At 50.7% G+C, this 15423-nt stretch overlaps 1 protein-coding gene across 1 annotated transcript in view; it reads right to left on the minus strand.

Annotated features, from left to right (window-relative positions):
• Positions 1-1327: 1327 nt before the first annotated feature.
• ANP32A (acidic nuclear phosphoprotein 32 family member A) overlaps positions 1328-15423 on the minus strand; it is a 38766-nt gene continuing 24670 nt past the window's right edge. The window contains exons 2-7 of the mRNA XM_081147929.1: positions 9227-9376; positions 8858-8980; positions 6327-6525; positions 4927-5024; positions 2809-2869; positions 1328-2548 (exon numbers count right to left, since the gene is read on the minus strand). Coding sequence (XP_081004055.1) covers positions 2487-2548; positions 2809-2869; positions 4927-5024; positions 6327-6525; positions 8858-8980; positions 9227-9376 — 693 coding nt within the window. The 3' untranslated portion in view covers positions 1328-2486. The remainder of the gene's footprint in view (positions 2549-2808; positions 2870-4926; positions 5025-6326; positions 6526-8857; positions 8981-9226; positions 9377-15423) is intronic.

Here is a 15423-nt window from a genome sequence, read left to right on the forward strand (position 1 = left end):
AGTACCTGGCACACAGCAAGAGCTCAATAAAGGTCAGCCTCTCCCCCTCTGCCTCCTTGCCATTCAGGTCCAGGTTTGACAAAAATAGTCCACACCTGGTTTCACCTTGGATCCACCTCTGCTTACCTCCAAGTCCCTGGACCTTGGTTTTCCTCATCCATAAAATAGGTACAATAAGACTTTCACTCGAGGGTTGATGTGAATATTCGTTATGACTGATAAACAGTTTTCCTCCCTCAGCCCCATCAGCATTAACCTTGTCATCTATTTGACCTCACATTTTAGAGCATTTGTGTCCAGATGTATGTCAGTCAACTGATCCTTAAAACCCCCATAAGAGTCAGAGTCAGAAAACCTGAGGCCAGGCCCGAGCAGCTCTTGACTTCACCCTATTCCCATGTTCTTTCACCAGCTCTGGGAGGGACACAAGGTGCCTGCCTCGTTCACATCCTCACAGTCCCCATGCTTTACACAGCACTGGGCCTCTGGGGAGGCCACTGTCCATCCTACACATGGAGTCGGGATGTCTCCAAAGAAAAGTGCAGGGAGCCCCAGGGCACCACCCAGAGGATGGGGTGTCAGCCTCTCTTGAGAAGCCCCTCACCTGCTGGAACTGCACAGGAGCCAGGGCTCATGGTGGGGTTCAAGGCTGTAAGGCCGAGAATGGATACATGTATAAACTACCACAGCACATTAGTATCACCCTCCTGGAAAACATGGAACCTTGCCGATGAGTCATGTCAACTTTTGGTGCAATGGCATTACTTCTAAGCATTTGCTCTAAGAAATCCAAAAAAAGTGTAACAGAATGTCCACTGTGGTGGTAAGCTGGAAATAACCCAAACATCCAACCACTGGTTAGGATGAAGCGAATCAGAAGAGTTAATGGACCACTACCTAGCCTTTTTAGATAGGTGCTTGTGCAGACCCTTTAGAGGTAGAGAGAAATGATCGTAATAACGGTAAGTAAAAAAGGAACAAATTTTACACGTCCCTGAGGTCTTCTTTTTTACAGTCTGAAAAATGAAACAATAAAAGATATTCAGAATAAGGTCTGGTCCCAAGGTTGGCCTAACTTTTTGGTGATTTTGTTGAGTTTTTTTATCTTTCTCTCTTTACATACCCCCACCCCCTGGAAGCATTTAATGAAGAAAGCACACCACTGAGTCTTGCTTTGAGGCCCAAATTATCCAAACTTAGTATCGGGTCACATATCCTATGAGAAAAGCTATTTTATCAGGTAAGCAAGCCCCAGCTGGCTTAGCAGGTTGTGTGGAATGCATCTTAGATCAATGGCCTGTTGGACTCAAAGAAGCCATCCCAAAAAAATTGTATAAAAAGATTTATTGAAATTTATCAATGACAAACAGACATAAAACTCAAAGTTTGGCTCTTCTGAGGGGGAGGAGAGAAACCGGTGCAGATGCTCTTTTGTACAGATGAAACACAGGCTAGGAAACAACACATCACTTCTAAAGCAATCCAGAAGAGGGACATGAAAGCAAACCTGTACATTCACTAGGAATTTGCAGTCATTTCAGATTTCCACTAGGTAAGAAAATACAATTTTGCGTTAGTTTTTCCGTGCTCGGGTGTATGAAAAAAAAACCCAGCCGACATGCAGCAACATCTTCTGCACTTAGGTTTGTAAAAATGGTCTAAGCACAGAAGTACATGTGGAAGAATTCTCTTGTCATTTTGTAAAACAAAGCGTTCTAATATTTTACAGAACAAGAGAGGACAGTTTTTAAAAAATCGTTTAAAGAGGTTGACGTTTAAGGGTTTGCTGCTTCTCTTTTCATTATAATCACAAAATCCATTTTACCCATGAGCCTGCTGTTTTCAGCTCTCTGGCTCATAAGCTCCTAAGAGTGACATCAGAGTCGTCTTCGTAGAACGAAGCCCACCACCATCTGTGAAGAGGGAAAGGGAATGAGAGATGGGGACTGTCCCCCAACCAGTGCCAAAATACGCCCTTAGGTTGCTATTTAAAACCAGGGCGTTGGATGCCTCTAGCAGGCCCAAGATGCAGAAATCGTGTGAACCAGAACAAGAGGTAAGATGTGGCTGGTGCTCAGCCCCTCCTGGGCTCTGTGAAACCAAACTGAGGCCAGCCACGGCCTTCCAACCAACTCAAGAGACTCAGGAAAATACCGGGAAATGTGAGAGACCTCCAAACCATCCTCTTTGAGAGTAAGGACCAAATGCTCACTTGGTGTGTACTCAGCTATTGCAATTACAGGGACAAAAACAGACACCAAAAAAAGTAGGGGAAAAAAATAAAGAGTGGCAGTAAAAATAGTATTTTATTCCACCCCCTCCCGCCCACCCTCTCCCCACAACCCCCAGTACACTTTTCCCCTCTCGTTCCCACAGCAACGTTACAATCAGAAAAAAATAAGTTTTGGGGGGGCGGGATTTGGGAGGGGGGATACGGGTAAAAACAGTCAAATCACAATAGGAATTTTTCAAAATAGGTTATCCACTTAGTCGTCGTCTTCGCCCTCATCTTCAGGTTCTCGTTTTCGCTTCTGACCCCTCTCTTCTTCTGGAAGAGCAAGGAAAAGGCATTTAGATTAAACAGGGCCCTACCTCTACCTCAGTCCGCCCGCTGGAGACCAGGGGCCCAACACATCTAGGAAGCTCTGCCGTCCTGGCAAATGGAGGCAGGGCATCTGCACAGCCAGGCAGGCGCCTGGGCCTCAGACAGGCATGCTCTGCCCTCTGCCAGGTCCTCGGGGCCTACGCAAGCTACTGCCAGCTGAAGGGACTGGCCGCTACCAGCCAGGGGTAAAAAGGCTGCCATACCACCGTCTTCTTCGTCTTCCTCGTCGTCTACTTCCCCGTCGTTGTAGCCTTCTTCATCCTCCTAGGACAGAAGAGGTGCGGCAGGCATTAGGGTACCCTGGCCACAACCTGCTGAGGAAGCCACTGTCCCCGACACTGACCTCAAACAAAGCAGGGATCATCCCCAGCCCCTCAGAGCCACCTGCATGGACCTACTATCTCAGGGTGAATCTAAGGCAGACATTTGCATCAAGGACCCCTTTAAGATTCTGTAGAAAGCTTTAAACCCCTCCCCCAGAAAATACCCCTATCACATATAATGTTTGCACACAGTATCAGAGGGGTTGTGGGTTCTACCCCCAGGTCAAGAACTATCTGAAGTCCCTTCAACCAGGCAGCTTTCTAATCCGCTGCTCTCTTAGGAGACCAAGTTCCCAAACCGCCTCTCTGTCACGCAAAGTAGGCCATCCTTTCATTTGTCCTCAATCTAGTTCTGGCTTTAAGGAAGACCCCCGTTTCAGCAAACAAAGATTCTGTGGGCAAGTCCAACCTCACCCTACACAGCCTGTCACCACCTTGCAAACTTGGATCCCTTGGAGGGAAGGATGAATTCCAGGAGCCCTGAGGATCACCCCAGCCCTGCGAGATCCAGCGAGATGTGTGACGTCATTCTCAGCTCCTGTGTTATGTGCTAATTAAATCTCTGTATGTTGAACACTGTTCCTAAAGCATCGGGCAGCCCATTGTTTAAAAAGAACTTGGTGATAGACTTCTTTTTGTCAAGGGAAATACCCTTTTATAATGTCACCAAAGAGTTCCTTAATCAGTCTGTTTGCTGAGACTGTGTGTGTGTGTGTGTGTGTGTGTGTGTGTGTGTGTGTGTGTAAACTCTCCTTTACTGTAAGCTGGAAATCTGCAGCTGGTCAATGAGATTACCCCCACCCCCCAACCCTGCATGCTGCAGCTCCTGTGGCAGGAAGAGGAGGACAAAAAAGTCCATTAGTCAATATGACTTGCTGCCCTGTCCTAGGAGGACCTGTTTTCCTAAGGCTTCAGAGGTGAGCCTAGCAGCCTAGCCCCAGAGAGAAGAGCAACCCCACTGCAGACCAGGCAGCAACCCAGCCCATCTCACCAGCTCTTCTCTTCGCCTGGACCTGCCTGCCCCTCCCAAGCTGGGCTGGGCTGGCCGGGAGATCCTGCCCATATGGGTCTACATGGCAGGTGGGTGTCTGCAAGCTCGATCAAGAGACAGGAAAGAGGGAAAAGCCAGGTGCTTTGTCCAAGCTGTTAACATTTTAAACCTCTCCACATCTCACGTTTGTAATCAGCAAGAGTTGATGTAGAATTTTGAACAAATGGTGGAAAATGACTCTGCTATAGAGAGACTCAGAACACGCAACACAAAACCCAGCACATGGAGCCAGCATAATAAGAGAAGGAAGCCTGTGAAAGCCTAAAATAGGAAGTGGTCAAACGCCCTAGTCAGACCCTGTCCTTAAAAGCATTTTACTTATAAATCAGTTTATCTTCTTGAAAATCCAGTGAGATGATCCCTACTTACAATCCGGATGCCTATTTCACAGATGAAGAAAGAGGCTCAGAAAGGTCAAGGAATTGTTCCAGGGACACACAGCTAAATCTCTGTGCTAAATTACTACTCACAGACACATCACAGACCTTGTCAAAAAACTAGGAACCAGCCAATGTGTTAAGAAAATGGCACTACTTCCACTGTGTGCACGAGACCCTTGTCGCTCTGACTTGGGACCCGGCAGTGTCTTCCACTAGCCATCAGTTCGAGACCGCCTTTGGTTTTTCCCTGGTATACTGTAAGCGCTCAGTGAATTAACAGATGAATGCAAGAGGCAGAAACTGGGACCGTGGGGGCAGTAAGAACTGACTTACACACAGAAAGAAGAGCCAGGCTTACCCCCGCAGGGCAGGGCGCCCCCAGAAGTCCCCCCCCCCAATCCAACCACCTAGGGCTTGCTGCAGGCTGGCCCCTGAAATGGACTCACTTCCCCACCCAGGGCTCCTGGGCTGCCAAAGGCTGGTCACTGAGGCGTCTGCCGGGACCAGCTCAGAGGCAGCAAGTAGAGGGGCTCAGGGAGAGGGGACGCGCGCAGCCCAGGTGCTTACCTCTTCCTCTCCACTCACATCCTCCTCTTCACCCTCCTCCTCCTCCTCTTCATCCTCCTCGTCTTCCACTACCTGAGCATCTTCATCATACTCTTCCTCTGTGCAGTGGAAATGGGGACAAGAATGGAGCCGGTGGCGAGCTGGCTCGGCCCACGCGGCACAGGCCCCGGGCTGGCGGGCCTGGCGGGGAGGGGTGCGGTCCTCAGCGGGGGGCCGATGACCCTGACCCCCACCCAGGCCCCAAACCTGGGTGCCTTCAGGTGACTGAACCAGCCCCTAAGGTGAGCTAAAAGATAAGGTGAGCACCCTAAAGTGGTCTGAGCGATAAGCCCTCCTCCCCTCCCCCAGCTTTACAAAAATGAAAGACCCTTTTGTGGAGGCTGAAACCACAGAGAAATGGAAGGATCTGAGGAAAAGAGTACAGGGCCCGAGAAGGCTGAGAAGCCAATTTATTTAGCAAGAGCATCAAAGCCAAACCACTCACTTTAAAGGGGAGGTATCTGAGGCCGAGGGGAGAGGTGACTTGTTCAAGATCACACATCAGATTAGCCTGGGCCTAGAAACCTGGTCTCAGGACTCCAGTCCTGGGCATTTATGTTGCATCACAAGATGGGATAAACTAAGGCAAACAAGGTGCATGAATATCCTGCAAAATACTCCCATCTAACCAGGAAAAACAAAATCTCGGGTCCGAATTAATCATGCAAGCGTCTCCATTTTCAACTTTACTCTGGCCATGAGGACCTGCAGAAAGGCCACCGTGCTGGTGATGTGGGAAGATAAGAGGCACCCTTTCCTCTTCCTTCCTGCAACCCTGGCTGCTCACCACGCTGCCAGGGAGCCCAACATGCTACCTGCAGCCTCCACTTTTCCTGCCCCTGGGGCTCCCGAGTCCACACCCGCAAGTCCTGGACTGTGGTTCTGTGGGCTGCAGCCACCAGAGGGCCCCACAACCCCTCCAGCTCCCTGACTGGACACCTAGATGCGGAAAGAGGACCCTCAGACCATACCCCACCTTCCTCCATCCGCTTGCCCCCTCCCTGGGACAGTGTCTGAGTCTGGGATCATATCAGACACTGTAGAATCTCATTCCCAGTGGGAGACTTTGGAAAGGGAGGAAAAAAAAAAAAATCAACGTGAGGATTCAGCTAGATGGTTTTTAAAAAGGGAAGTCAGTCTTAGGATGTATGTTTCTCTGGGGCTCATGAGAGTTCTTTCAGGAGAGTCAACCAACGACCTAGATTAGGGACGCCAGTAAACACGGCGACAGCCTCACTCCCCTCCACAGCTTTGGATAGAGGTCAGCAGCCATACCCCTCAGCAGCCCGGAGCCTCCCAACGCCCGGGCCGCCCCTTGCCTGGGGGGAGGACCCCTGCCCCGGCCTTCGCCTGCCACCCACCATCCTCGTCTTCCTCGTCGTCGTCCAGGCCCTCCACATAGCCCTCGGCGTCGGAGTCGGGGGCCTCCTTGTCGTCCCGGTCGTAGCCATCAAGATACGTAAGTTGTGGGAGAAGCTTGAACACGTTTTCTCGGTAGTCGTTCAGGTTGGTTACCTCACAATTGAAAAGGTCTAAGCTCTTGAGGTTTTCTAACTTTTTCTGCAAGCGGAACAATAAAGTCAATAGTGAGCGACCTGAGGGAGGCAGGAGAGACGGGGACGGGAGGGGAGGGGGAACCACTGGGGGAGCCGTGGGGACCAAGTGAGACACTGTGAAGAGCCAAGGCTCGGCGGGTAAAGAAACTCTGATTTGGTTCTGCTCGGCCACATGTCCGCCCAGACTTATCGCCCCTGGATGATGGGCCTCAGTTTCTTCACCTGGAAAATGAGGGGTTGGACTTTATTGTTAAAATCTCATCCAACAACACTTTTATTCTGCTTTTGCCTTTACAGCAACCAGCTTGAAATTAAGGTGGGGCTCTCGGTGCATGAAACAAGCGCTGTGCTGCCGCCGCTGTGACTAAGGGGCCAGGGGCGACCCAAAAAGGCAGCACGAGCCACCGCGCCAACTCCTGCTGCTGCAACAGCGACAGGAGTCAACACAGCACTTTGTGTATTGGCTCAGCTTGTCCCCAGAACCCCGAGAAGGTAAAATCATGATTCGCTCCTTTTCCGGATGAGGAAGGAGAGAGCTGGGGTTTGATCTGCAGCCCCGCGTCTCACCTGAGCTCTCTGCCACACTGCCTGCCAGAAAGGACAAGAGAGAAACTGACGGAGGGTCCAGATTTTGTCCACGGTACTCAACACATCTGCTTTGTCAAAGCTTTACCTTAGGGGTTCGAGCCTTCGTTATTCCTGTTTGGTGCCTGAGGAAACTGAGGCCTAGGAGGTCAAAGGGTCAGATGGCTAGCAAGAAACAGAGCTGCACCTGGACTCCCCGCCTCCCCGTTCCAATGGGGCCAGGCCGAACTGGCGACTAAAGCCACTGTCCCTCAGGGTCAATGTCAGGAGCCAGGTTGCTCTCTCAAGAGCTCAGGATAGAGACCTGGTCATTCTCAGCAGAGGGTCAAGTGCAGGGAGGGAATCTGGGCTGTGGTCTGGGTGGGTAAACCCAGCACCCCCAACCAAAGCTGTTTCCCACCCTCCAGAGGTGAGTGTAACACATCAGTCACACTGATAACTAGGGAAGCTACAAAAACATGCGTGGTCTGGGCAGGAGGAGAATGGGGGGGGGGGGTGCCTGCCTATATCTGATCTCTAATGATGACTGATTCTCATTGTTTTATATACGCAGTCCCTCGCCTCCCAAACACACGTACAGACCTTCAAAGATTTCTCCTTTTGTAATGAAATTATGAAATGAAGACTTTCGGGTATATCAAACTAGTTTTGCTTTCCCCAGATCAGTGGAAGACTTTATAATAAGTCTGATGGGAAGCACATTTTAGTGGTTGACCCTATGCCACAGATAGGCAGAAAAAGTTTGAGCTTGAAAAAGAACACTAGCTTCCTGTTCTGTCACCTGGCTTATCCACCCGCCCTCCTTGAGCGTCCAAGGAGGGCAGAGTGCTTTTTGGACAAGAACCCTACAAACCCAACTGAGGAATGTCCCAACCTCCACCCTATAAACATGGGAAAGGGAAAGTTGGCAAAAGATCCTCAGGGTCTTTCCCTGATTCCAGGACACATGGCTTATGAAGTGACTCTTAGGTGTATATTTACAATAAGTGTTTATTTTGTGTGGTAGTATTTCTATCTCTCAAAAAAATCTATTACTGAATCAGGGACAGACACAGTTTACAGTTGACCTCCTTAAAAAATCAAGAGAATACGGTCATTCAGATCCTGCTAATGTAAAAATTGTTCTTCTGACCGTGACTTGCCCCTTTCTGGCTAGTAAATCGTGAAGTTTGGGGTGTGTTCAGCTCCAAGAGGACAGCAGAGGAGGCCTGCACGAGGCTCCCAGGCCACACAGTTCTCTGCGATCCCAGGGGGCCTGTGCTGGGGCCAATCCATCTCCCACCCTTCAGAGGCACCAGCCTCAGGCGAATGACCCAAGGAGAAAACAGGTTGGCCACCTCCAGGGTCAGCTTAATTCCTGGATGGATCCTCCCTCCCCAAAGAGGGACAAGGAGCCTGAAGAAATGACAGCTCCAGGTTCCAAAGCAAAGTACATACTGTTCAAGGAAAATCACTCAGCCAGAAATAGAGGCCAGGGTCCTACCCCTCTTCACCCTGACTGCCAGCCTGGCTGTGTGACCTTGGGCAAGTTACTTAACTTCTCTAGGTTTTAGTTTCCCTATGGATGAAGCAGAAATAGTTGCTCAAACTCTCTCTCATAGTACACAGTGAGGGTTAAATGAAGTCAAAAACGTAAAGTAAGTGGAGAGAAAAAAAAAAAAGACATTACACAAACTCAAAAGTAGCATTCCCTGATATCAGTCCCTCCTGCCTCCCGCCCCGTGGAGAGAGGGAAGGACCCAGTGACTCACCAGTGGCTCTATTGTGCTGAGGTCTTTAATTTTGTTGCCACTTAAATTTAGATGTGTGAGGTTCGGACACTTTTCTGCCAATACTTCCAGGCCCCCTGAGATTCTGTTATCGCTTAGTTCAAGCTAAACAAGGCAGAAAAATAAAAAGCAGAAACAGCTCTTAAAATTAAGGCTCGAAGCTCAGTGCCTCCTGGCTCTCCGCAGACAGCAGGGAAGGGAAAACTGTCTCGGGGAATCTTCGGCGCGTTGGGGCAGGCAGCTGGTTGCACCTGCAAATTATGCTCCCTAAATGCGAAGTGAGGACCCTTCCTCCTCCCCACCCCACCTCCCCGCTTGAGGGCACACACATACACACTCCACTCTATTTACCTTCTTAAGTTTGTTTAACTTTGGTAAGTTTGCGATTGAGGTGAGGCCTACGTTGATTGTACTTAAGAACTCCAGTTCTTCAAATTCATCTGTGAGGCCTTCGATTTTGCCTTCAATTGACCGACAGTTGTCCAGGACAAGCTCTTTCACCTGGAAAGGGAAGAACTGTGTGAATGGAGGCAAGGAACGGGGCTGAGGCAGGAGACGAGAGTCAGGACTCCTAGGAGGACAGGGCGACAAACCCAGGAAGCAGTCCACCATACACTACGCACAGCACTTGCGGGGCATTGCACTGCACATGCCCACCCTGGCCTTCCCACCTGGGGGGTCGGGTTGAGGTGAGCAGAGCTGCAGAACCAGGGGCCACTCCAGATAGGAAGCGTGGCTGAACCGCAGAAGATAAACTCAAGCTCTGCTGCCATTAGCAAGGTTGGTGATCTCATTCCAACCCTACCCTGCAATACCACAGCCTCCAGATCCCAGCTCTAATGTTAGAGGATCTCTGAGCCTCACCCCATACCCATCATGGCCCCAGCCTAATCCAACCCAAAGCCAGCCCCCCACTTTCCATCCCCAGTCCCCGTGCTCCCTTCACCTGTGTGTCTGTGACCTTCTTACTGTTGGTGTATGTACCCCCTTCCTCTCTTGCTGCCAGTCAGAACCTGCCCACCTGGCCTGGAATTTGTGACCACAGTCACTGCTTGGCCTACCCCAGGGTAGGGAAAGTCAAAGAGGGGCTCCTCCAACTCTCTATTCACTACACCAGTGCTGTCCCTCAGAACTTCCTGTGAAGATGGAAAGCTCTGCACTGTCTAAGAGGGGAGCCTCTAGTCACTGAGTACCTGCAATGTGGCTGGTGAGACCTAGGAACTGAGTTTTAAATTTTATTTAGTTTTAATTAATGTGTGAAGAGACACATGTAAGCTACCAATCAGATACCACGGCCCTCGACTTTGCCCTTCATGGTTGGTCCTGAGTAGATGCGGAAGGAGAGGATGGAAATCCACAAGCCATAGGATGGGTCCATTATGAAATGCTGAGGTTGACCAAGTCCAAAAGCTGGTCTTTGGAGGCACCCCCGTGGTCCTCTCCCCTACTCAACTCTTTGGAGGTAATTTGCTCTATTGAGTTCTTAAAATTCTCTTCTCTTCTCTTTTGTGCCCCAAATCCTTTATATCTAATAAGGCAGAAAGAACTGATAAAAAGCTACCCTCTCATTAGGTTGTTAGAAGGCAGACTTGGCTCCAGGGGAGATGCCAGGCTTTGGTACAGATGGTAGGGAGACGAGCTGAGGAGGAGTAATCGTGTCTCGGGCCTGAACTGACCAGGGAGTGAACCAGGGAGGCCAGGATGCTGGCCCTCCAGGGAGATGCCCAGTTACCCACTCCTGTCTCTGAGCAATCTGGCAGTCCCTGTTCTCCCAGGGTTGGCAGGCACCTTAAAGAGGACCCCTCCTGGCCACACCTGGTGCCTGACAGCATCCCAGCCTGCTCCCTGCAGCCTCCAGGAAACACGTACTGCTGCGGCCTGGATATGCTGATCCCTGGGACTTCTCACCCACAGGTCACATGGTGGAGGCTTGTCCTTCTCAGCAGCAGTCCCACATTGTCTGAAAGGTCATTCCTGCCCCTCAGAACCTCTTCTTCTTAGGGATAAGCAGACGGGCCTTCTGACCTGTCTGCCAGGGCTGCCCCCATGCTTCCCCACAGCAGGCTAATTTGCTTAGCTTTTCCCTGCAGGGCACAGGATGCCTGTGCTGCCACAGTCCTCCAGGTGCCCCTTCTACTGAGTCACTTCTGGGTCAAATGCCGACTTGGGGAACAGATCCACAGCAGGCCTATGGTGCCCCTCCTCAGTCCACCCTTGCCAGTGAGCAGACAGGGGAGCTCCGGGCACATGTGGGACCCAGCGACCCAAAGCTGCCCTGCGCTCTTCCACCCTAGCAGAGAGATGCACTCGGCTCAGCCCAGGACAGTGGCAATTTGCAAGGACGGGCAAAGCCAGGCACAGCATTAATCTCTCACAGCTGGGAAGCTCTGGGCCTAAGCACTGGTGCCAAGGCCCACCTTTCCTTGGGCCTTTCCTGTCTTTTCCCACTCTCTCAGTCCCCAGGAGAGGCCAGATGTCGAGGTCAAGTCACCTTCTCAAGGTCAGTGGCAAGAATGCCTGGGAATAAATCCTACCCTAGGGCAGGAAATCAGTGTAGAGCCAGGAAGCCAGGCCTCAGGGGAGCAGAGCAGACCGAGGGAGATCAACTGCACTGGGGGAGGGAGGACCCCTCCTTCACGCTGTAGTAGACACTGGAGTCACACGGCCCACTGTCTTCTTTAGTTACTGTTTCCTTGGAAGGCCTTGGGAGTTCTGTAAGCTCCGCCAAAGACAGACAAATATGAGGAGGGATTCCAATCCACCCTCAACGATTTCAGACATGCAGTTTTTCTAACCGGGTCAAGGGCTCCTCCTCCTATGGCCATTAGTCAAGGAGAAGGCCCAGAGGTGGGGGGAGGTGGTGCTGGAGAGTCAAGGGAATTCCTCCCGGAAGTCGACCTCTTTCCCGGAGCAGCACAGTGTGGCTGGGAATTCTACAGACAGAGGTTCCAGTTCCAGCTCCATACCCAAACTGGTGGCCATCCTCTCGGGACCAATATGCAAGTAACTACTACTACTACTACTACTGCTACTACTACTACTGTTTTATTAATAACCACCATGGGCTCTTTCCTGAGCCCTCCGCAGACACCCTCTAAGTGCTTCACCCACAGTGGCTCACTACTGAATCCTCATAACAGCTCTATGGCGCATTCTCCCATTTTACGGCCACATCAGAACCACCTATCTACTACCCTAAAGTGCAGGAGTGTGTCTACTGGACCGAGGTGGTCAGAGGTAGTCAGCGACAGCTCCTGATGATTTCTCTGACATTCCCAAATGTAGGGCACAGGCCCTCCCAGAGCACCAACTCAATCGGACAAGCTGCCCTGACAGCCACCTGCTCCCCCCTTTAGCCTCTCTTTTAACTGTTCCACCAGCTGGGTGGGGGCCATTCCCAGCAGTCCCCACCCTGGTTACATTTCCTCAGTAACCAAAGCACAAAACAACCCAGCCCTCCTAGCTCAGATGAGGCTGAAGTCAGGGAGCACAGATCTGGAGAGGAGCGGGGGGACCTCACTTTCCCAGGGAGCAAGAGGCTGCTCCCAATCACTGAGAAGGAGGGAAACCTGTGGTGTCTGGAGGGCCAGGTCTGTGGGGCTTGTGGGGTCCCCAGGGTTTCGGCACTTCCCTCCTGGCGAGGGTTTCGACACTGTTTGGGGAGAGATTAAAGAAGAGGGGCAAGTCCAGGCTTAGACCCCAGGTTGCTAATATCACCAAAAAGCACAAATCACCCTGGGGGAAATCTACTTCTTCTTTGTGGGGTGATGTGTCACATGGGGGATGGCGGGTAAGCTCCCTCTTAAGTGTCTGAAGTGGACCAAACAGGAAAAAACAAAAATGCCAGCCCAACAGCAGAAGTCAACCCGCCTACCCCCTACCTCCAAAGAGGGCCACACTTTAGGCTACCATGTTTCTTGTTTCTTTTTTTTTAAATATATCTTTATTGATTTCAGAGGAAAGGAGAGGGAGAGAGAGAGAGAGAGAAACATCAATGATGAGAGAGTCATTGATCAGCTGTAGCCCGCAACCCGGGCATGTGCCCTGACCGGGAATCGAACCCCGATCGCCTGAATCCTAGGTCAACGCTTAACCGCTGAGCCACGCCCGGCCGGGCAAGGCTACCATGTTTCAAAACCTCTAACCCCACCTGAAACCTGTATGTTCCTGTTAACCACTGTCACTCCAATAAATTTAATAAAGTGGAAAGACAACAACAACAACAAAACCCCTCTAACCCACCCCACTGTTCTTTCAATCCCTCTGAACTGCTGCGATGGCAGCCCGCTTGCTCCCGCCTCCGGTGGTGGTCATGCTCTACACCCTCCCCTGTGAAGAGAGCATCCCTTTGACATTCAGGGAGTGTTCTGCTTAAAAAAAAAAAAAAAAATGAAAAAGAAATATAAGGTCCATTTCCTCCTGCCAAATCCTGTGTGTGAGCTAAGTGCAAAGTTAAAATTAAACTGAAAATTTGTACTTTGGGTTTAGACTCTCTCCCAATTCCACTGGCCATTTAAAAATATCTGAATGTGGTTTACTCCCTCTCTAGTCCAACAGCTGGGACGACACTGCTTGTAATCAGGAACTCTGTGCTTCATGCCTCAAGTGCCAACACCCCAAAGAGGCCTAAATATCCATACTTAGCCCCAAAGAGATGTGAGTGGGACACTGAAAAGTTCCCTAGAAGTCAGACTGCCCAGCTCCAGTATTTCCTGAAAAACTTGTCCTCAAAGCAAGAGCGTGGCAGCCATTTCTCACCAACGGGAGCTAAAAGGTCCATGATCAACACGAACACATTATTACTGAGGAACAATCCACTGGGCTGCTTCTAAACTGTGCAATCGTGTCTTTTCTGTAGCTCCAATTTGACCATTCCTATGTTCCCAACACTGCAGCCCTGGTCATGGTCATGCAAGTCACTCTAAGCCTGCTCTGCTTCCAAATGGGGCCTGTGACAGTGGGGACATTGGACTACTGGGAATAGGCCTCGACTGGAGGTCAAGGACCTGGCTGGCTGGCTGAATGAACCCTGACTCTATCCCCAAAGATCTTAGGCTCTGCCTCTGCAGGAAGGGGATGCTATCGGTTTAACCTATAAAATGCAAACTCCAGCCTAGAAAAACATTCCTGGCTTCAGGCCACTGCCTGGGGGAAAGAGGGATTCAAGTTCCTAAACTGACCAAAGAGGCCCTCCACTCTGATCTCCCCCCACTTCCTCCAATCTCATTGCTCCCCACCTCTCATCCTTGCACAAGGCCCCAGCTCTGAGCATCCCAGGGCACCAAGGGCAGCTGCTGCATGAATCATTTAATCATGTATTAAGCATCCGATCCTCCTAGAGGTCAGGGGCTGTCCTTCTCCATAATCAGCCTAGTGGGGAGTGGACACCAGAGCAACCACTTAACAAATGTTCTATGTGCCAGGCCCAGCACTAGGTGCGGAGGCATATAGAAAAAGTCAAACCACCATGAAATTTACAATGTAACTGGTCCAAGACAAATTGAATGAACCCCACCTTCTGTAAACAACAGCAACAATGTTTCTCAGCATGTCTTGTATTCTGAAGACAAGTGTAAGTCCCTAGGAGGTGGGCCAACTGTGCACACTCCTCCTGACTTGACCAAGAGCTCTGCCTATAAGAAACCTCTCTCCAGACAGGGCGCCCCTATGACACTGTTCACCTGGGCCCATGCTGAGGAGACAAGGAGGCGACAGTGAGCAGAGGTGCAGTGGCCGGCTAGGAGGAGACAGACAGCTGGTAAACAACTACAGTCCAGTGTCCCGGGTGGTAGGCCTGAGGTTGAAACTGCATTTTTCAAATGCCTCCACCCCAGTGAGGACAGGCATACTAAGGGACCTCGAAAGACCAAGAAAGGGGACACACTATATCAAAGCCAGGACTAGCCATATAATATGTAGGGCCCAGTGCAAAATGAAAACGTGAGACTCCTTGCTTAAAAATTATTAAGAATTCCAAGACAAGAGCAGAGGGCCATTCTACGCATGGGGCCCTGCGTGACACTACATAGGTCATGTGCCCATGAAGCTGGCCCTGATTTAAATGGACAGCTTGGGCCTCAAACAGAGCCCTCTGGAGGCCAGAACCAGAGAGAAGGAACCTGAGTGCGAACTGCCCTTTATTTTTCCAGCACTTCCTGAGGCAAGGTGGAGAGGTGGACAGAAGGCAGGCTCTGGAGTCAAGACAGGCCTGGCTCACTTCCATTCTGCACTTGCTTGCTCACCTCACCTCTCCTGAGCTTCCTGCAATGATAAGAGTGCCCGTCACCTAGGGTTGGATTAAATGAAATAATACTTAGAGCATCCCCAGCTTTGGAAAAAGCCGCTTTCCTTCCCTTGATTCATAGTCACCTTTATTGCTGTGTCCCCTGTCAAGGTTCAAGAGTGAGAACAAGGGTGGGCCAGCGGATCTGAGTCACCTCAGCTGTTTGTAAGGCCTCCTCATGGAATACACAAGGCCTCTCAACGTTTTGGAAGACTAAGATGGTGTACCCAAAACACACCCCTCTTGCTTTTCACAGCCACACCTT

This window comes from Miniopterus schreibersii, assembly GCF_964146895.1.
Source record: "Miniopterus schreibersii genome assembly, chromosome: 1".
Taxonomy (NCBI): Eukaryota; Metazoa; Chordata; class Mammalia; order Chiroptera; family Miniopteridae; genus Miniopterus; species Miniopterus schreibersii.